This window comes from Aquarana catesbeiana, linkage group LG08 (genome assembly GCF_042186555.1).
Source record: "Aquarana catesbeiana isolate 2022-GZ linkage group LG08, ASM4218655v1, whole genome shotgun sequence".
Lineage (NCBI taxonomy): Eukaryota > Metazoa > Chordata > Amphibia > Anura > Ranidae > Aquarana > Aquarana catesbeiana.
Window position 1 is genome coordinate 284,508,393 of NC_133331.1, and position 22,243 is coordinate 284,530,635.

Here is a 22,243-nt window from a genome sequence, read left to right on the forward strand (position 1 = left end):
GTTACGTACAGAGTTCAGGAATGCGTTACGTGCAGAGTTCAGCAGTGTGTTATGTACAGTGTGCAGAGTTCAGGAGTGTGTTACGTACAGAGTGCAGAGTTCAGGAGTGCGCTAAGTACAAAGTGCTGAGTTCAGGAGTGTGCTACTTACAGAGTGCAGAGTTCAGGAGTGCGCTACGTACAGAGTGTAGAGTTCAGGAGTAGGTTACATACAGAGGGCAGAGTTCAGAAGTATGTTACATACAGAGGGCAAAGTTCAGGAGTGTGTTACGTACAAAGGCAGAGTTCAGGAGTGCGTTATGTCCAGAGTGCCGAGTTCAGGATTGTGTTACCTACAGAGTGCAGAGTTCAGGATTGCGCTATGTACAGAGTGCAGAGTTCAGGAATGCACTAAGTACAGAGTGCAGGGAGCGCAACCCCAACTCCACCCCCAAAGCGTCCTCGCATCTCTCTCCTCTGCCTGGCCCAGTTCTAATACCTCCCTGTAAAGGTGGCCCGCCTTGAGGGGAGATCATTCTCCTTTGCCCTCTCTGGAGATCTGTCCCCGCTGTGAGCAAAGCTGCCCTTTGTAAATATAGAAGGCTTCTTTGTCTACAAGAGATTTCACCACGTTCCAGCTGCAAAAAATTGGGTGCGAGGGCCACATGACAAAGCCTGGCGGGCCAGATGCAGCCCGCGGGCCTTGTGTTTGACAAGTGATGTGACCTAAGGTGTTCAGTAAGAGAGCCAGGAACATTGACAGACAAATCCCAGCACTGGTGTCTCCAAAATATATAAAAAGCCAGCAGGTGGCTCAGCCAACCAGACTTCATTTTTATCACTTTTATGGATGAAGAGTTCAAGCCGCCACCATCCATTTGTTAGCAGAATCAGGAGGTGTGTGTTTTCTGGTGTCTAATTAGATTTCCTTTATGTATAAAACTTTTCCCGCACTCTGAACAGGAAAAAGGCCCCTCCCGAGAGTGAATTTTCTGGTGATAAAGAAGGCTGCTTTTCTCAGAAAAACATTTCCCGCACTCCGAACACGAATATGGCCGCTCACCACTGTGCCTTTTTTGGTGTCTGTTAAGATCTGCTTTCTGGGTGAAACATTTCCCGCACTCCGGACAGGAAAAAGGGCGCTCGCCCGTGTGAATTCTCTGATGTGTAAGAAGTTTTCCCTTCTCAGTGAAACATTTTCCGCATTCAGTGCAGGAAAAAGGACGCTCGCCTGTGTGAATTCTCTGGTGTAACAAAAGGTGTCTTTTCAAAATGAAGCATTTCCCGCACTCTGTGCATGAAAAAGGACGCTCACCAGTGTGGCTTCTTTGGTGTTTAAGAAGGTTTCCTTTTTGAGTGAAACATTTTCCGCAATCTAAACATGAGTAAGGGCGCTCACCTGTATGAATTCTCTGGTGTGTAAGAAGATATGCTTTCTCTGTGAAACATTTCCCGCACTCTGAACATGAATAAGGATACTTGCCTGTGTGAACTATCTGGTGTTTAAAAAGTGCTCTTTTGTCAGTAAAACGCTTCCCACACTCTAAACATGAAAAAGGATGCTCTCCGGTGTGCCTTCTCTGGTGTGTTAGAAGGTTTCCTTTCACAGTGAAAGATTTCCCACACCATGAACATGAATATGGCCGCTCACCCGTGTGACTTCTCTGATGTGTAAGAAGCTTTCCTTTACCAGAGAAAGATTTCCCACAGTCTGAACATGAAAAAGGACGCTCACCCGTGTGAACTCTGCGGTGGGTAAGAAGGTGTGCTTTCTGAGCAAAACTTTTCCCGCACTCCGTACAAGAGAAGGGGCGCTCGCCCGTGTGAATTCTCTGGTGTGTTAGAAGTACGCTTTTCTCAGTGAAACATTTCCCACACTCTGAACATGAATAAGGACGCTCACCCTTGTGACTCCTCTGGTGTATAACAAGTTCATTTTTGTCAGTGTAAGATTCCCCGCACTCTGAACAGGTGAAGGTCACACTGGTGTGAGATCTGAGATGTATAAGAAGTTCAGACTTCATTCTAAAAGATTTCCCACACCCCAAACATGACAATGAAGTTTCGCTTATGGTAACGGATTCATGGCTTAAAGTAGATTTCTTGGTGATAGATGAATCTGCTGGTCTACCAGCACTGTGATGAATCTCTGGAATCATAGTAAGTGTTTCTTTAGATGATTTCTCAGAATTTCCCTCAATAGTATTCGGGACACGTCCATCTGGAAAGCAAGTGAAAAAAGATTGAAGCATTTTTTATGTTTTTCAGTCAGTAGTCATGCTTGTAGGTCTAACAGTCCACAGTTTCACATTTTATATGATGTACAATATCTCCTACTCATTTGTTGGCAACATGATGTTATATTGAGGAATGGAGATGGACCTTTCATATGGTGTACAGTATCTCCTACTCATTTGTTGGGAACATGACGTTATATTGAGGAATGGAGATGGACCTTTCATATGGTGTACAGTATCTCCTCCTCATTTGTTGGCAACATGACGTTATATTGAGGAATGGAGATGGACCTTTCATATGGTGTACAGTATCTCCACCTCATTTGTTGGCAACATGACGTTATATTGAGGAATGGAGATGGACCTTTCATATGGTGTACAGTATCTCCACCTCATTTGTTGGCAACATGACATTATATTGAGGAATAGAGATGGACCTTTCATATGGTGTACAGTATCTCCACCTCATTTGTTGGCAACATGACATTATATTGAGGAATGGAGATGGACCTTTCATATGGTGTAAAGTATCTCCACCTCATTTGTTGGCAACATGACATTATATTGAGGAATGGAGATGGACCTTTCATATGGTGTAAAGTATCTCCACCTCATTTGTTGGCAACATGACATTATATTGAGGAATGCAGATGGACCTTTCATATGGTGTACAGTATCTCCTCCTCATTTGTTGGGAATATGACGTTATATTGAGGAATGGAGATGGACCTTTTATATGGTGTACATAATCTCCTCCTCATTTGTTGGCAATATGACGTTATATTGAGGAATGGAGATGGACCTTTCATATTGTGTACAGTATCTCCTCCTCATTTGTCGGGAACATGACATTATATTGAAGAATGGAGATGGACCTTTCATATGGTGTACAGTATCTCCTCCTCATTTGTTGGGAACATGACATTATATTGAGGAATGGAGATGGATCTTTCATATGGTGTACAGAATCTCCTCCTCATTTGTTGGGAACATGACGTTATATTGAGGAATGGAGATGGACCTTTCATATGGTGTACAGTATCTCCTCCTCATTTGTTGGGAATAGGTACACTGATGATGTTCGTATAGTCAGCAGGTAATATTTCTCAGTTTTCTCCTTAATAAATGATGTGAAGTTCATTTTTATGTTGAACAATGATCACACAGGCTGACAGATGTCTAGAAATTATAATTTTATGATGACAAGGAACAAAAAAATCTAAAAACTAAAATAATTAAAGTTTTGACTCACCTGTGCTGATATTTTCCTCCTGTTCACTTTTCACAATCATCTCAAATTTCCCCCTGGATCGTTGATCATCACCCGCATCTGTCTCTACTTCTTCGCCTTTAACCTCAACTTTCATGTATATCGGGTCTTTGCTCTAAACCCCAAAATTATTAAAAAAATAGCATGTGTTAAAGGTAAACAAAACAAGAGAATGCATACAGTAGATAACAGCCATCTCATACAGTTTGCAATTAATTGGAAGTTTCAGAAGCTCCGTTCCACCTACCTGATGATCATAGTGAGGGATGGTGTGATCTTCCTGTGTGAAATCCTGGGAATACAGAGGAAGGGGACATCTCTCTGGTGGGTTCCCATTACTGGATCCATCTGTAGGAAACACACACACTGACTGAATACATTGTTTCTATGTGTTTATCAGATGATGGGGGATCTAGGTGGACCCTCCGTACTGCTCTCTCCTTTACAATAAAGTCTCCTCTTACCCGGTGATGTGAGGGGCGGCTGATTCTCCATCATGACGTCCTTGTAGAGATCCTTGTGTCCTTCTAAATACTCCCACTCCTCCATGGAGAAATAGACAGTGACATCCTGACACCTTATAGAAACCTGACACACACAATGATACAGTCACCATCCAGACACATCCCTTGTCTGTTACTGGATAATGTCCCAGAATTCACCGCTCACCTCTCCTGTCAGCTGAACAATGATATTCTTGGTAACTTCTAGAAATTTTTGCTTGTCCTTTTTCTGAAGTGTCAGGAGTGGAGGTGGAGGTATGGGGATGGGGCTTTGCCTTTCTTTTTGTTCTTTGGACAAGTGGTGGCTGCCCGTTCCGATGTTTTTCTTAGCTGATCCCTTCATAACTACAGCACAGTCCTGGGGTATACAGTGATAAAAATAATAGTGTCAAAACCCACTTCACCTCTGCTATCAAACTTGTATCATATTCAGTCGTAATAGAAAAAAGCCTGAATTGATATGACCTTCCAAAATTTTACTCACCTCTCCAATCAGCAGACAGATGATCTCCAGAGTGCAATTCAGTATTATCTCATTCAAAAGAAAATTATTTTTTCCTACATTAAAACAACTGAGAAGCTGCTGATTCTCCTTCACGATGTCCTTGTAGAGATCTTTGTGTCCTTCTAAATACTCCCACTCCTCCATGGAGAAATAGACAGTGACATCCTGACACCTTATAGGAACCTGACACACACAATGAGACAGTCACCATCCAGACACATCCCTTGTCTGTTACTGGATAATGTCCCAGAATTCCCAGCACCGCTCACCTCTCCTGTCAGCAGATCAATGATCTTCTGGGTTACTTCTAGAATCTTCTCCTTATCACATAAAGTAGTTAGGGACACAGATGAATGGACAGTGATGTGTCTCGGGGTCCCTCTCCATCCCTCTGACACATGGTGGTGTCTACTGGAGGTCACATACTCACCAGATGTCTTCTTCACTACTGTGTAACCCTATTGAGAGACGACATTAGAAATGTTAATGATTACTAAATTCAGGTTGTCACATTCCCAAAATCTCCCCCATAGGTCACATCATCTTCAGAATGTTGTTTATCTGATACAGTCAGGTCTCTGCTATATATAAAGGCAATTGTGCAATACTCCCAGAATCCTCCTCACCTCTCCGGTCAGGTCTGTGTTTTATTAATAGAGATAAGAGTGATGTCATGTGACCTCCCAGAATCCTCCTCACCTCTCCGGTCAGGTCTGTGTTTTATTAATAGTGATATGAGTGATGTCATGTGACGTCCCAGAATCCTCCTCACTTCTCTGGTCAGGTCTGTGTTTTTGTAATGGACCCTTCCAGAATCCTCCTCACCTCTCCCTTCAGTAGGTAGATCATTTCCATGGTGAAGTCTAATATCCTTTTGTTGCTGTGACACTGGTCTTCGTCCATCATTACTGATGTGGTCATGAGATCCATACAACACTCTCTGTAGATGGACAATAAACTGAGAATTATCTGGACTGTACCAGGATGAAGAATGTCTGCACAGAGTTCCTCCATAGTTCTAACAGCTCAGATTGCTTCTTCTAGTATATACCAGGCTTTATCGATTCAAAAACCAGAGTTAAAATCCCACTCTAGCTAACAAGATTTATTTTAGGTTTAGCTAGAGTAGGTAAGGTTTAGAACCGCTATTGATATTTTATTTATGCCCCATTGGGAAAAAAACCCCATTGGTTTCGATGATGCAGTGATTTTCTGGTGGTGGGGTGTTAGTATGAAGGACTGCACCTGGCAATCTTCAAACTTGCCAGCTATTACTACTGCTGCGAAATGTGACTGCTTCCCCCTCAGGGCTCCTGGCCAGAGGCCGTCAGCACCCTAATAACCATGGACTCATCGCTATGCGGTACATTCAGCTGTCAGCCGGGAACGTGCTTTTTCGAAAGCTCATAGGTTCGATCGTATTGTTCAATTATGTGAAGAGCTGTTCGGGGTATGGCCACGATTATCAAGCACATATTTAATCACATAAAGAGATCTGGTAGACTATTCCGAAAAGGCTCAAGCCACGTTCCCTCAGAAGCTACTTATTCTTTGTCTATTCCTTTGATTATTCTTTTATGTATGGATGGAGAGTTGGATAAACTATTTAAGATGGATATTTAGGCTAAATTTGTGGACACAATCAAAAAATTTATATAAGTAGTTGAGATAAAAAGACATCACAGTGACTATGGAGGAAGAGGACGGACATGACAGGGGGTTACTGGGTGTAAATATACTATAATATGGTATTACCTCTGCTGCCAGTTCCCGAAATGTCTCCTCTCTACTTCCTCCCAACTCACCTCTAACCCGGAACTTTTTGTTTAATACCTGACATCACTTCCTGTCTATGCCTGACACCACTTCCTGTTTGTGCGTTCCACACACAATGAGCAAGGTCACCATCTATGTTATATTTGGAAACAGAAGCCTACGTTGTTTTTCAGGACATCGACCACTGCCTTGTAGTACATTCTTCTGTTGCCTACATTAATAATCAGGCATATAGAAGAGGGATTTCACCAAACAGACCAAACATTTAAAATGACATCTTCTACAAGAAGGTGTCATTTCCAATTTTTGGTTTATTTGGTGAATTTGGTAGTGAGGAGATACTCCCCAGTATTTGTACTTTGGGTTCAGGCACCACTGCCTCATTATTGGCATTTCTCAGGTGCATTTTTTAATTATATCTGCATATAGAAGAGTGACTTCAGAACAAGACCAAGTGATCTTCATCGGGACTGAACCTTTTTTGTTTTTTAACCTTTGTGTCCGAGTATAGATCTATGTTTGTCCTCATCATGTTTTTGAATTCACTTACTGTTGACGGACTCACTACCTCTGCTGGAAGTCTGTTCCAAGCATCAACTACTATTTCTGTAAAATAATACTTTCCGAGGTTAGTTTTGAACTTTCCACCTGCTAGTTGGAGGTCCCCATGTTCTTGATCTTGGCTTCATATTGAAAATACTGCCCTCCTGATCCGTATTCACCCCCTTGATGTATTTAAAGCAGGCTCTCTCAACCTGGGTTCCGTGGAACCCTAGGGTTCCTCCAGAGATTGCTAGAGATTCCTTGATCAATGAGGAATTTCTGCCTCTCAGATAAGTTCCCACTGACACAATTGATCTTTTTAGCAATCTGTAAGGGGGTAATTTTTCCCAATGACCACAAGCGTATAGAGCATTCTTCTCACTGACCATCACACTAATGTATCATGAGTTGTAGATATAACCATTTTAGCAGGGGTTCCCCGAGACAGGAAAAGTATTTAAAAGGTTCCTCTGTGTTGAAAAGGTGGAGAAAGGCTGATTTAAAGGTTTCAATAATATCTTGCTTTTCCCTTCTTTCCTCCGGACTGTACATATTAAGTTCCTGGAGTTTTGAACTTTTCCCCTGCTAGCTTGAGGTCATTGAGAGTTTGAAGGGGCATTATCCATCTTTGAATCTAAGCCTTCAAGGTAGCACTGATCTCCAACTAGATGTGTGCAGAACAAAAAGATTTGTTTCGTTTCGTTAATTAACTAATTTTGTTTAGTTACATTTCTGAAATTCGTTTTATTTTGTTTATTCATTTTCAATTCGAAGCGGTATTCAAATTCAAATTTTTTTCGATTCAAATGCGGCTGCTCATTTTTTTTATATCTAAGAATTACAATATCTTTATATTTCATATTTTTTTCCAAATTCGAATAGAAATTCGTCTGAAGTAACGGAATTAAATTTTCGTTATTTTGTACAAATTTTGTTTCGTTATTTCAGAGGATTTTGACTGAATTTTGATTCGTAACAAAACAAATTATACATGTCTCTCTCCAACCCCGTGTGACTACTTGAGTGGTAACTCCAGTTGTTGGGTTCCTTTGACCTGGCATCTTCCCTCCAGCCGCATTATGTTCTCTGAAGCCCCCACCCAATTCATTTTTCTCTGCCTGGAGCATTATCCATTTCTGAACCCAAGCCTTCAAAAGGTAAAAACTATCTCTGGCCCAGTGTAACTATTCGATGCACCAACTCCAGTTGTTGGCCTCCTGTGAACTGACATCTTTCCTCCAGCCACGCTAAGATCTCTGAAGTCACCACTTCATTATGAATGCTTTAATGACCATTGAAGACCCTGGGCAATCAGAAAAATGTATCTACTGACTGAAGAGTGGGTTGAAGACAAAAGGGACAAATAGTCAAGATACAAGACTTACACAACTTGGTAATTTGGCTTTTCTGCTTCTTGTGCAAGAATCATAAAATAAGCTCCATGTTTCCTGAGATGACCTGTTTCTACGCTCAGAACACCAATATGTATTTTCATGTTTGCTATCTTTGACTGATTGAAAGTTTTTTTGTTTTTTTAAAGGGTTTTCCTGCCCTGGTTGTATGCATATGATTGCTGTATGATCAGACTTGATTGGTAATATCTACTTTCTACATTCTTTGACTCCTCATCACCTTGTCCATGCAGGGGAAAAAAGTGGGTGTCTCTGCCAAGGGCCTGTCTTTCCCCAACCTAGCTATAGTTTCCTCGCAGCTCATTACTCATTTACAGCCAATGCTAAAATCAGCTGTTTGGGTAATGCGTGGGGGTGGTGACATCATACCCTGGTCATGTGAAAGTGCTTGGGCCTAATGATTGGCTGCAATGCTTGAGCATCATCATAGTGGAGGAGGTCATTTGGTTCCCCATTTTATTGGTGTCACTGGCAGCCAAGGTGCTATGAGGGACACCAGGTAAGTGGACTATATCGGGGTGAAATTCTGGATTAATAATTTGGCAACTGGTTTTCTTCTAAACAACCTCATCTGGTGTCTTCTTTTTTCATTTCATAATTTATGTGTTAATACAAAGCGAGTGTTCACCCTTTAAATGGCCTTGGCTCCCATGAAGATCTAAGAGCTCTGTGCTACTGGCTGTCGAGAGCCATGTCCTCTAGATGATACAATCTGGGGAAGGGTACAGAAAAAATTCTGCAGCAGGTCCCCATAAGCACAGTGACCTCCATCATCCGTGAATGGAAGAAGTTTGGAACCACCAGGACTCTTCCTAGAGCGGGCCGCCCAGCCAAACTGAACAATCGGGGGAGAAGGCCTTAGTCAGGGAGGTGACCAAGAACCCGATGGTAACTCGGACAGAGCTCCAGCATTTCTCTGTGGAGAGGAGAACCTTCCAGAAAAACAACCATCTCTGCAGCACTCCACCAATCAGGCCTGTATGGTAGAGTGGCCAGACAGAAGCCACTCCTCAGTAAAAAGTCACATGACAGCCCGCCTGGAGTTTGCCAAAAGACACCTGAAGGACTCTCAGAGCACGTGAAAAATTCTCTTGTCTGATGAAGCAAAGATTGAACTCTTTGGCCTAAATAGAAAGCGTTGTGTCTGGAGGAAAGCAGGCACTGCTCATCACCTGACCAATACCATCCCTGCGGTGAAGCATGGTGGTGGCAGCTTCATGCTGTGGGGATGTTTTTCAGCAGCAGGAACTGGGAGACTAGCCAGGATTGAGGGAAAGATGAATGCAGCAATGTACAGAGACATCCTTGATGAAAACCTGCTCCACAGTGCTCTGGACCTCAGACTGGGGTGAAGGTTCATCTTCCAACAGTACAATGACCCTAAGCCCACAGCCAAGATAACAAAGGAGTGGCTACAGGACAACTCTGTGAATGTCCTTGAGTGGCCCAGCCAGAGCCCAGACTTGAACCCGATTGAACATCTCTGGAGAGATCTGAAAATGGCTGTGCACCAACGCTCCTCATCCAACCTGATGAAGCTTGAGAGGTCCTGCAAAGAAGAATAGGAGAAACGACTCAAAAATAGGTGTGCCAAGCTTGTAGCATCATACGCAAAAAGAATTGAGGCTGTAATTGGTGCCAAAGGTGCTTCAACAAAGTATTGAGCAAAGGCTGTGATACCTACATGAGATTTTTTTTGTTTTTTTATTTTTATTAAGCTTGCAAAGATTTTAAACAAACTTTTTTCACGTTGTCATTATGGGGTATTATTTGTAGAACTTTGAGGCAAATAATACATTTAAATAATTTTGGAATAAGGCTGTAACATAAAATGTGGACAAAGTAAAGCGCTGTGAATACTGTCCAGATGCACTGTGTGTGTGTACATTATATATATATATATATATATATATATATATATATATATTAGAACAAATGCAGTTTGTCATTTATTTTAGTTCACTTTTTTTATTTGTCATATAATTTAATTTCTATGTTGAGGGGCTCTGGTGTTCCGTCAATTTCTCCAACCCATCAGAAACTCCAACCATGTCACTTCCAGTTTATTTAAAACCTTAGTAACTGGAGATTTTGACAAATTGGTGGTTGGACACAACAGCGTCAAGCGAATAGACAAGGACAGAGTTGTTGCCACCTCGAAGGCGGCCATTTTGTTGGCTAGTATCAGAGCGGAGTAAGAATCGCCGCTCATAATATCCTGCACCGCACTCTATTCAGTTGCCGGTGTTGTGTCCAACCACCAATTTGTCAAAAACTCCAATTAATGCCGATTTCAGGAAACCGGTAGTTAAGTGGTTGGAGTTTCTGACGGGTTGGAGAATTTGACAGAACACCGGATTTGATGAGCCCAGGGTCCCCCAAGGTCTAAATCAGACACTGACTGACATACTCTGTAAAACATTGATGGGGATGACCTCTGTATCACTGATGAAAGTAAAAACTGTTAAATTAAGAAATCCTATCGTCATAACCACGAGGAGGAGAACCAAGATGGCGATGATGAAATATTCTATGTGGCATTTGTAGTGGCTCTTTGCATCCTTAGTATATATAGAAAAAGGAACTGGACTTTAAAAAGGCGCCAACGCAATTTTTATAAAATTATTCAAAATTGGATCCTATGGTCTACTGGTAACCCTGCGGACTGTTGGTGCAAGAGCTAAGCCCCCTTTGTGGCCTATTAGAATATTTAATGAGTACCCCAGGCATTTCTGTACATTTGACCTGTATAATTTAATATAACAATAATGTATTTCCGATGTATTAATATATGTCCAGATTTGGTGTATATACCTCTTTGACTTATGTATTGTTTTCTATCTTTAGTGATTTAGTATGCAGTATTTCTAAAGTCTCCTGAGGAAGCCAGTGATTGACGAAATATGTTGAGCTGAAGTTAATGCATATGTATAGCCACATGTATACTCTGTGATGGTTTTATATGAAATTGTTATTTTTAAACATGTATTTAGAATAACATGTTTGATATCTTTTTAACAAGTGTGTCGGCACTTTTAAAATCCCGTTCCATTCTCTAAACAAACTTCTCAAATTTCTTTGAAGGGATGTGGTGCCCTTGAGTGTCAGACACCAGGTAATTCTACATCTTGTCCATATATCCTTAGAATATCAGCTGACCAATAAAACACCAATGAATGACTCTCTATGAACTGAGCACATTCCAATAATCGATCATCGAAGAATTATGATAATTTCAAAAAAGAAAGTCAAAACAGATATATTGTAGAACTTTTATGTTTACTTGAGAAAACAAGATTAACGATCATACAATAAAACGAAGACTAAACCTAAATCAAACATTGCATAAAGTAAAAATCGAATTATATAAAATAGATTTTAAAAGTATTAATTGGATTATTGGATAAATAAAGCAGAACATACAACAGTGACGAGCAACAACCAACAAATTCAAAAATCTGTGAAAATATTTGGATTGGGTGCTATAGGTTAATGTATTTTTACAGGTATTCTTTGTACATCTAGTAGACTAGATACATACACACATTTTGCAGTAAAAAAACAAACATTAGCATGTCCTGTATTACTGAAAAACTAGATCAGACACAGTTTATGAAACAACTTGTTCTCCATTTGTTAGATGCCATCTGGCCACTTGAATTGAAGTACAATGGTAGGATTGCTTGCTAGATCACTAGAAAATAGGTCCCAATCACTGAGGAGTAGCAATTCTAACATCTCAAAATACAGTTGTCTTTTTCAGAAAAAGAGATTAAAACATTTTTTTAAAGGCCAAAGTTTCCAGTGTTAAATGGCCAATCAACCAAAATTGATATTCAGCATTTGGTAGATGGAGTTAAACTGCCGAAAATCTTATCAATCCCCAAAGGTAGTGATGTGTCTGGCCTTGGGGTCCTGGATCTTCACACATACCATGGTCATCAATAGGAGTTTCCATATGCTTGAGGTCAAATTTGACTACATCAGATTGCCAGTCCATCTCACTGTTTAGTAGGTGGTGATGCACCTAATAATTTCTTATATCTCAGTGAGATCTTTGAAATTGAGGTCCCGGGTCTACACAACTGTCAAAAACTTTACAAGGCATCTCCAAGGCCAACATTTACAACCTCAGTTGGTCAATCAACCCAAAACATAGTATTCATGGTTTGGTAGATGCTGAAGAGTTAAACTATGCAACAATTTCGTATTTCTCAAAAAGTGGTGAAAGATCTGGCCTTGAAATCCTGGTTCTTCACACATACCATGGTCATCACCATACGTTGCCATGAGCCCAAGATCATAATTTATGATATCAGATGGTCAGTCCATCAAAAACTGATTCTCATTCTTTAGTCAATACTGGTACTGATGCACCTAATTTCCTATATCTTGAAGATGGTGTGATATTTGGAATGGAGGTCCTGAGTCTACACTTTTGTCAAAAACATTACAAGACATCTCCAAGGTCAAAATTTACAATCTCAGATGGCCAATCAATCCAAACATGCTACCCTGTTTCCCTGAAAATAAGACCTAGCGTGATTGTCAGTGATGGCTGCAATATAAGCCCTGCCCCCCAAATAAGCCCTACCCTGTTTCCCCAAAAATAAGCCCTACCCTGAAAATAAGACCTACAAGGACTTTAACTAGGGCTTATTTGGGGGGTAGGGCTTATATTGCAGCCATCACCGACAATCACTCTAGGTCTTATTTTCGGGGAAACAGGGTATTCATAGTTTGGTAGATGCTGAAAAGTTAAAGTACACAACAATTTCTTATCTCTCAAAAAGTGGTTCAGGATCTGGCCTTGAAGTCCTGGTTCTTCACACATACCATGGTCATCATTGGGAGTTTCCACATACTTGAGGCCAAAATTTACTACATTAGATGGCCAGTCCATCTCACTGTTTAGTAGGTGGTGAGGCTGGTGAACCTAATAATTTCCCATATCTTCAAGATGGTGAGAACTTTGGAAATTAGGTCCTGTATCTACACACCTGTCAAAGACTTCACAAGGCATCTCCAAGGCCAACATTTACAACCTCAGATGGCCAATCAATCCAAACATGATATTAATGGTTTGGTAGATGCTGAAGCGTTAAACTACTAAATTTCTTATCTCTCAAAAAGTGGTGAAGGATTTGGCCTTGAAGTCTTGGGTCTTTACACATACCATGGTCATCACCATACATTTCCATGAGCCCAAGATCATAATTTATGATATCAGATGGCCAGTCCATCAAAAACTGATTCTCATTGTTTAGTCAATACTGGTACTGATGCACCTAATTTCCTAGATCTTGAAGATGGTGTGATCTTTGGAATGAAGGTGCTGGGTCTACACCTCTGTCAAAGACATTATGAGACATCTCCAAGGTCAAAATTTACAATCTCAGGATCTGGCGTTTAAAGTATTGGGTCTTCACACCTACCATGGTCATCACAATATATTTCCAAGATCCTAGGGTCATTATTTTTTACATCAAATTGCCAGTCTATATAAAAAAAATTAATCTCATTGTTTGGTAGGTACTGATGCACCTAATTTCCTATGTTTTGAAGAGGGTGAGATCTTTGGAATGGAGGGTCTACACACCGGACACAACGAGGCATCTTCATGGCCAAGATTCACGACCTCAGATGGTCACGTCACCCAAATAGATTTTGTTTACATTATTTTATACAATATGGTATGCAACAGAGGAATGAGAAAACACATCAACACTTGAATTTACAAGAAATATAACATTTTAGAAGAGAAGAGCGTTAAGAGTCAGGAACACAGATAAAGGCACAGTGATGAGTCTCTGGGTCGTCCTCCATCCCTCAGATATGGTGAGGGCTACTGGATGTTCCATTTGTAGGGACTGGACAATTCAATCTGATAAAGGCCATCATTCATCAACAGCATCAGTGTGTGTATTTTCTCTGATGTCTAAGCAGATTTCCTTTTTGCGTGAAACATTTCTCGCACTTAGAACACTTAAAAGGATGCTCACGAGTGTGAATTCTCTGGTGCGTATTAAGGACCGTTTTCTGAGTGAAACCTTTCCCACACTCTGGACAGCAATAAGGACGTTCTCCTGTGTGCATTCTTTGGTGTATAATAAGTTTTGCTTTGTCTGAAAAACTCTTCCCGCACTCTTTGCAGGAAAAAGGATGCGCGCCGGTGTGAGTTATCTGATGTATCAGAAGGTGCCTTTTGAATATGAAAGTTTTCCCACACTCTTTACATAAAAAAGGACGTTCTCCTGTGTGAATTTTTTGGTGATTAACAAGGTTTCCTTTCTGTGTGAAACCCTTTCCGCAATCTGAACACGAATAAGGACGTTCCCCCGTGTGACTTCTCTCGTGTGTACGAAGGTATACTTTTTTATTGAAACGTTTCCCGCACACTGGACATGGGAAAGGATAGTCGCCCGTGTGAATTCTCTGGTGTATAATAAGTGAGGTTTTCTCTGTGAATTTCTTCTCACACTCTGAACATGAAAAAAAATTCTCACCGGTGTGTTTTTTCTGATGTCTAAGAAGGCTTCCTTTCATCGTGAAACGTTTCTCGCACTCTGAACACGCAAAAGGGTGCTCTTCAGTGTGAAGTCTCTGATGATTTAGAAGCTTTTCTTTTCCAGTGAAACATTTCCCGCAATCCGAGCACGAAAAAGGACGTTCACCTGTGTGAACTCTCTGGTGGATCTGAAGATGTGATTTTTGAGTGAAGCATTTCCCGCACTGAGAACATGGAAATGGGCGCTCACCAGTGTGACTTCTCTGGTGTCTATAAAGGTCTCCTTTGTGAATGAAACATTTCCCGCACTCCGAACATGGATAAGGACGCTCACCGTTGTGATTTCTCCTCTGTGGTTTTTTCTCAGGTAAAGATTTTCCACTCTCTAAAAACGAAAAGGCCACACTGGTGTGAGATCTCAGATTTATAGGGTGTTCAGATTTTATCTTAAAATATTTCTATGTCCCCGATATGACAATGGACTCTTACCTTTGGGAACACCATCATGGCTTAAAGAAGAATCCTTGGAACTGGATGCATCTGTATTCCGAGCACTGGAATTTGCTCCTGGGGAACTCTGTGCAGTGTCATTATCTTCCGCATCTGAGGAAAAATCCGGATCTCCCTCCAAAGCATCCCGGAGATAGGATCCATCTGTGATGGGAATCAGTTTTTAAATGAATGATGTGAAGTTCATTTTTTATCTTGAACAATGATCACACAGGCTTATACAGATGTCTAGAAATTATAATTTTATGATGACAAGGAACAAAAAAATGTAAAAACTAAAATACGTAATTAAAGTATTGACTTACCTGTGCTGATATTTTCCTCCTGTTCACTTTTCATAATCATCTCGAATTTCCCCCTGGATCGTTGATCACCACCCGCATCTGTCTCTACTTCTTCCCCTTTAACCTCAGCTTTCACGTACATCAGTTCTTTGCTCTAAACCCCAATATTATAAGAAAAATAGCATGTATTAAAGGTAAACAAAACAAGAGAATGCATACAGTAGATAACAGCCATCTCATACAGTTTGCAATTAATTTGGAATTTCACCTACCTGATGATGGTGAGGGATGGTGTGATCTTTCTGCGTGGAATCCCGGGAATACAGAAGATGAGGACATCTCTCTGGTGAGTTCCCATTACTGGATCCATCTGTAGGAAACACACACACTGACTGAATACATTATTTCTATGTGTTTATCAGATGATGGGGGATCTAAGTGGACCCTCCGTACTGCTCTCTCCTTTACAATAAAGTCTCTTCTTACCCGGTGATGTGAGGGGCGGCTGATTCTCCATCATGACGTCCTTGTAGAGATCCTTGTGTCCTTCTAAATACTCCCACTCCTCCATGGAGAAATAGACAGTGACATCCTGACACCTTATAGGAACCTGACACACACAATGATACAGTCACCATCCAGACACATCCCTTGTCTGTTACTGGATAATGTCCCAGAATTCACCGCTCACCTCTCCTGTCAGCTGAACAATGATATTCTTGGTGACTTCTAGAAATTTTTGCTTGTCCTTTCTCTGAAGTGTCAGGAGTGGAGGTGGAGGTATGGGGATGGGGCTTTGCCTTTCTTTTTGTTCTTTGGACAAGTGGTGGCTGCCCGTTCCGATGTTTTTCTTAGCTGATTCCTTCATGACTACAGCACAGTCCTGGGTTATACAGTGATAAATATAATAGTGTCAAAACCCACTTCACCTCTGCTATCAAACCTGTATCATATTCCGTCATAATAGAAAAAAGCCTGAATTGATGTGGCCTTCCAAAATTTTACTCACCTCTCCAATCAGCAGACAGATGATCTCCAGAGTGCAATTCAGTATTATCTCATTCGAAAGAAAATTATTTTTGCCTACATTAAAACAACTGAGAAGCTGCTGATTCTCCTTCACAATGTCCTTGTAGAGATCCTTGTGTCCTTCTAAATACTCCCACTCCTCCATGGAGAAATAGACAGTGACATCCTGACACCTTATAGGAACCTGACACACACAATGATACAGTCACCATCCAGACACATCCCTTGTCTGTTACTGGATGATGTCCCAAAATTCCCGGCACCGCTCACCTCTCCTGTCAGCAGATCAATGATCTTCTGGGTTACTTGTTGGACAGTGATGTGTCTCGGGGTCCCTCTCCATCCCTCTGACACATGGTGGTGTCTACTGGAGGTCACATACTCACCAGATGTCTTCTTCACTACTGTGTAACCCTATAGAGAGACGTCATTAGAAATGTGAATGATTACTAAATTTAGGTTGTCACATTCCCAAAATCTCCCCCATAGGTCACATCATCTTCAGAATGTTGTTCATCTGATACAGTCAGGTCTCTGCTATATATAAAGACAATTGTACAATACTCCCAGAATCCTCCTCACCTCTCCGGTCAGGTTTGTGTTTTATTAAAAGAGATAAGAGTGATGTCATGTGACCTCCCAGAATCCTCCTCACCTCTCCGGTCAGGTTGGTTTTATTAATAGAGATAAGAGTGATGTCATGTGACCTCCCAGAATCCTCCTCCCCTCTCCGGTCAGGTCTGTGTTTTATTAATAGAGATGAGTGAAGTCATGTGACCTCCCAGAATTCTTACCTCTCCGCTCAGGTGAGTGTTTTATTAATAGAGATAAGAGTGATGTCATGTGACCTCCCAGAATCCTCCTCACCTCTCCGGTCAGATCTGTGTTTTATTAATAAAGATATGTGTGATGTCATGTGACCTCCCAGAATTCTCACCTCTCCGGTCAGGTTGGTTTTATTAATAGAGATAAGAGTGATGTCATGTGACCTCCCAGAATCCTCCTCACCTCTCCGGTCAGCTCTGTTTTTGTAATGGACCCTTCCAGAATCCTCCTCACCTCTCCCTTCAGTAGGTAGATCATTTCCAAGGTGAAGTCTAATATCCTTTTGTTGCTGTGACACTGGTCTTCGTCCATCATTACTGATGTGGTCATGAGATCCATACAACACTCTCTGTAGATGGACAATAAACTGAGAATTATCTGGACTGCACCAGGATGAAGAATGTCTGCACAGAGTTCCTCCATAGTTCTAACAGCTACGATTGCTTCTTCTAGTATATACCAGGCTTTATCGATTCAAAAACCAGAGTTAAAACCCAACTCTAGCTAACAAGATTTATTTTAGGTTTAGATAGAGTAGGTAAGGTTTAGAACCACTATTGATATTTTTTTATGCCCCATTGGGAAAAAACCCCATTGGTTTCTTTTTAGGTGATGCAGTGATTTTCTGGTGGTGCTGTGTTAATATGAAGGACTGCACCTGGCAATCTTCAAACTTGCCAGCTATTACTACTGCTGCGAAATGTGACTGCTTCCCCCTCAGGGCTCCTGGCCAGAGGCCGTCAGCACCCTAATAACCATGGACTCATCGCTATGCGGTACATTCAGCTGTCAGCCGGGAACGTGCTTTTTCGAAAGCTCATAGGTTCGATCGTATTGTTCAATTCTGTGAACAGCTGTTCGGGGTATGGCCACGATTAGAGTCACATATCACTATTTTCATCTGCCTGTATCAAGCGCATATTTAATCACATAAAGAGATCTGGTAGACTATACCGGAAAGGCTCAAACCACGTTCCCTCAGAAGCTACTTATTCTTTGTCTATTCCTTTGATTATTCTTTTATGTATAAACCAGCAGCTTTGGATGGAGAGTTGGATAAATTATTTAAGATGGCTATTTAGGCAAAATCTAAAAATTGATATTAATAGTTGTAGAGATAAAAAAACATCACAGTGACTATGGAGGAAGAGGACGGACATGACGAGGGTGGGGGGGTTGCTGGCTGTAAATATAAAATAAGATCTTATTACCTCCTCTGCTGCTTACTTCCTTCCAACTCACCTCTAACCCGGAACTTCTTGTTTTATACCTGACATCACTTCCTGTCTATGCCTGACACCACTTCCTGTTTGTGCGTTCCACACACAATGAGCAGGGTCACCACCTGTGTTGAATTTGGAAACAGCAGCCCTACGTTGTTTTTCAGGACATCGACCACTGCCTTGTGGTACATTCTTCTGTTGTCTACATTAATAATCAGGCATATAGAAGAGGGATTTCACCAAACACACCAAAACATTTAAAATGACATCTTCTACAAGAAGGTGTCATTTCCAATTTTTGGTTTATTTTGTGAAATTGGTAGTGAGGAGATACTCCCCAGTACTTGTACTTTGGGTTCAGGCACCGCTGCCTCATTATTGGCATTTCTCAGGTGCATTTTTTAATTATATCTGCATATAGAAGAGTGACTTCAGAACAAGACCAAGTGATCTTCATCGGGACTGAACCTTTTTTGTTTTTTAACCTTTGTGTCCGAGTATAGATCTATGTTTGTCCTCATCATGTTTTTGAATTCACTTACTGTTGACGGACTCACTACCTCTGCTGGAAGTCTGTTCCAAGCATCAACTACTATTTCTGTAAAATAATACTTTCCAAGGTTAGTTTTGAACCTTCCACCTGCTAGTTGGAGGTCCCCATGTTCTTGATCTTGGCTTCATATTGAAAATACTGCCCTCCTGAACCGTATTCACCCCCTTGATGTATTTAAAGCAGGCTCTCTCAACCAGAGTTCCTCCAGAGGTTGCTAGAGATTCCTTGATTAATGAGGAATTTCTGCCTCTCAGATACGTTCCCACTGACACCATTGATCTTTTTTAGCGATCTGTAAGGGGGTAATTCTTCCCAATGACCACAAGCATAAGGAGCATTCTTCCCACTGACCATCACACTAATGTATCATGAGTTGTAGAAGATATAATCATTTTAGCAGGGGTTCCCCGAGACCGGAAAAGTATTTAAAAGGTTCCTCTGTGTTGAAAAGGTGGAGAAAGGCTGATTTAAAGGTTTCAATAATATCTTGTTTTTCCCTTCTTTCCTCCGGACTGTACATATTAAGTTCCTGGAGTTTTGAACTTTTCCCCTACTAGCTTGAGGTCATTGATAGCTTGAAGGGGCATTATCCATCTTTGAATCTAAGCCTTGAAGGTAGCACTGATCTCCAACTAGATAAGTGCAGAACAAAAAGATCTGTTTCGTTTCGTTAATTAACTAATTTTGTTTAGTTACATTTCATTAATTCATTTTTGTAATTTATTTTATTTTGTTTATTCGTTTTCAATTCGAAACGGCATTCAAATTCACATTTTTTTTCGATTCGAATGCGGCTGCTGATTTTTTTTATATCTAAGAATTCCAATATGTTTACATTTCATATTCATTTCCATATTCGAATAGAAATTCTTCCGAAGTAACGGAATTCAATTTTCGTTATTTTGTACAAATTTTGTTTCGTTATTTCAGAGGATTTGTTTACTTTGGTTACTTTTGTGATTTAGACACATCTGAATAATGAAAAATTTGACCGAGTTTTGATTCGTAACCAAACGAATCATACGCGTCTCTCTCCAACCCCGTGTGACTACTTGAGTGGTAACTCCAGTTGTTTGGTTCCTTTGACCTGGCATCTTCCCTTCAGACGCATTATGTTCTCTGAAGCCCCCATCCAGGGTGTGCACTGGAGGGCACATGTATCAATCTTCATTTATATGTTAAGAAAGAGGAGAATAGGACAAAGGTTACCATTGTGAATTCTTTGATGACCATTGAAGATACCCTGGACATACAACTGAATTGTAACCCCAGTGGTCCAATTACAACTCATCTTTCTCTGCCTGGAGCATTATCTATTTCTGAACCCAAGCCTTAAAAGGTAACAAGTACCTCTGGCCCAGTGTAACTATTCGATGCACCAACTCCAGTTGTTGGCCTCCTGTGAACTGACATCTTTCCTCCGGCCACGCTAAGATTTCTGAAGTCACCACTTCATTATGAATGCTTTAATGACCACTGAAGACCCTGGGCAACCAGAAAAACTTATCTACTGACTGAAGAGGGTGTTGAAGACAAAAGGGACAAATAGTCAAGATACAAGACTTATGCCCCGTACACACGGTCGGACATTGATCGGACATTCCGACAACAAAATCCTAGGATTTTTTCCGACGGATGTTGGCTCAAACTTGTCTTGCATACACACGGTCACACAAAGTTGTCGGAAAATCCGATCATTCTGAACGTAACATTAATAAGGAAAAAAATGAACTTAAATGATTTTAGCAAATAGCTGCAATATAACAAAGAGTGAAAAATTTAAGGGAGTCTGAATACTTTCCGTCCCCACTGTATATACATATACACACACAGTATCTCACAAAAGTGAGTACACCCCTCACATTTTTGTAAATATTTTATTCTTTTCATGTGACAACACTGAAGAAATGACACTTTGCTACAATGTAAAGTAGTTAGTGTGCAGCTTGTATAACAGTGTAAATTTGCTGTCCCCTCAAAATAACTCAACACACAACCATTAATGTCTAAACCGCTGGCAACAAAAGTCAGTACACCCCTAAGTATAAATGTCCAAATTGGGCCCAAATTGTCAATATTTTGTGCGGCCACCATTATTTTCCAGCACTGCCTTAACCCTCTTGGGCATGGAGTTCACTAGAGCTTCACAGGTTACCACTGGAGTCCTCTTCCACTCCTCCATGACGACATCACGGAGCTGGTGGAATGTTAGAGACCTTGCGCTCCTCCACCTTCCATTTGAGGATGCCCCACAGATGCTCAATAGGGTTTAGGTCTGGAGACATGCTTGGCCAGTCCATCACCTTTACCCTCAGCTTCTTTAGCAAGGCAATTGTCGTCTTGGAGGTGTGTTTGAGGGTCGTTATGTTGGAATACTGCCCTGCGGCCCAGTCTCCGAAGGGAGGGGATCATGCTATGCTTCAGTATATCACAGTACATGTTGGCATTCATGGTTCCCTCAATGAACTGTAGCTCCCCAGTGCCGGCAGCAAAAAAATCGCTCCAAAAGTGTCCGACGTGTCCGCCATAATGTCGCAGTCACAATAAAAAAATCGTTGATCAACGCCATTACTAGTAAAAAAAAAAAATAATAAAAATGCCGTAAAACTATCCCCTATTTTGTAAACGCTATAACTTTTGCGCAAACCAAATAAACCCTTATTGCGATTTTTTTAACAAAAATATGTAGAAGAATACATATTGGCCTAAACTGAGGGAAAAAAATGTTTTTTATATATTTTTGGGGGATATTTATTATAACAAAAAGTAAAAAAATATTGCTTTTTTTTCAAAATTGCCGCTCTTTTTTTGTTTATAGCGTAAAAAAAAAAAAACTGCAGAGGTGATCAAATACCACCAAAAGAAAGCTCTATTTGTGGGAGAAAAAAGACGTCAATTTTGTTTGGGAGCCACGTTGCACGACCGCGCAATTGTCAGTTAAAGCGATGCAGTGCCGAATCGCAAAAAGTGCTCTGGTCTTTGGCCAGCCAAATGGTCCGGGGCTGAAGTGCTTAAAGTGGAAGTAAACCCTCCTATCTTTTTCAGCCAAGGAAGCTGCCATCTTGGCCTCTGTTTGATCTATAACTG

General features: G+C 40.9%; 2 protein-coding genes across 3 annotated transcripts in view; both read right to left on the bottom strand.

Moving 5' to 3' along the window:
• LOC141106764 (uncharacterized) overlaps positions 1-22,243 on the bottom strand; it is a 114,927-nt gene that overhangs the window by 27,706 nt on the left and 64,978 nt on the right. Inside the window, exons 18-26 of the mRNA XM_073597691.1 lie at positions 6,249-6,321; positions 5,319-5,433; positions 4,763-4,951; positions 4,473-4,676; positions 4,155-4,346; positions 3,950-4,073; positions 3,733-3,833; positions 3,468-3,600; positions 877-2,199 (exon numbers count right to left, since the gene is read on the bottom strand). Coding sequence (XP_073453792.1) covers positions 877-2,199; positions 3,468-3,600; positions 3,733-3,833; positions 3,950-4,073; positions 4,155-4,346; positions 4,473-4,676; positions 4,763-4,951; positions 5,319-5,433; positions 6,249-6,321 — 2,454 coding nt within the window. The remainder of the gene's footprint in view (positions 1-876; positions 2,200-3,467; positions 3,601-3,732; positions 3,834-3,949; positions 4,074-4,154; positions 4,347-4,472; positions 4,677-4,762; positions 4,952-5,318; positions 5,434-6,248; positions 6,322-22,243) is intronic.
• On the bottom strand, positions 11,485-18,671 carry LOC141104581 (uncharacterized). Of its 2 annotated transcripts, none has more exons than XM_073594198.1 (10): positions 18,623-18,671; positions 17,564-17,729; positions 16,826-16,969; positions 16,536-16,739; positions 16,218-16,409; positions 16,013-16,136; positions 15,799-15,896; positions 15,548-15,680; positions 15,222-15,386; positions 11,485-15,117 (listed from the first exon to the last, which is right to left on the bottom strand). In XM_073594198.1, the coding sequence occupies exons 2-10, from the start codon at positions 17,717-17,719 to the stop codon at positions 14,138-14,140; spliced, it is 2,196 nt and encodes a 731-aa protein (XP_073450299.1). In that variant the 5' UTR covers positions 17,720-17,729; positions 18,623-18,671; the 3' UTR covers positions 11,485-14,137. The 2 variants fall into 2 exon arrangements, with proteins under 2 accessions (XP_073450299.1, XP_073450300.1); XM_073594199.1 differs by having other exon boundaries at positions 17,615-17,729; positions 18,623-18,664.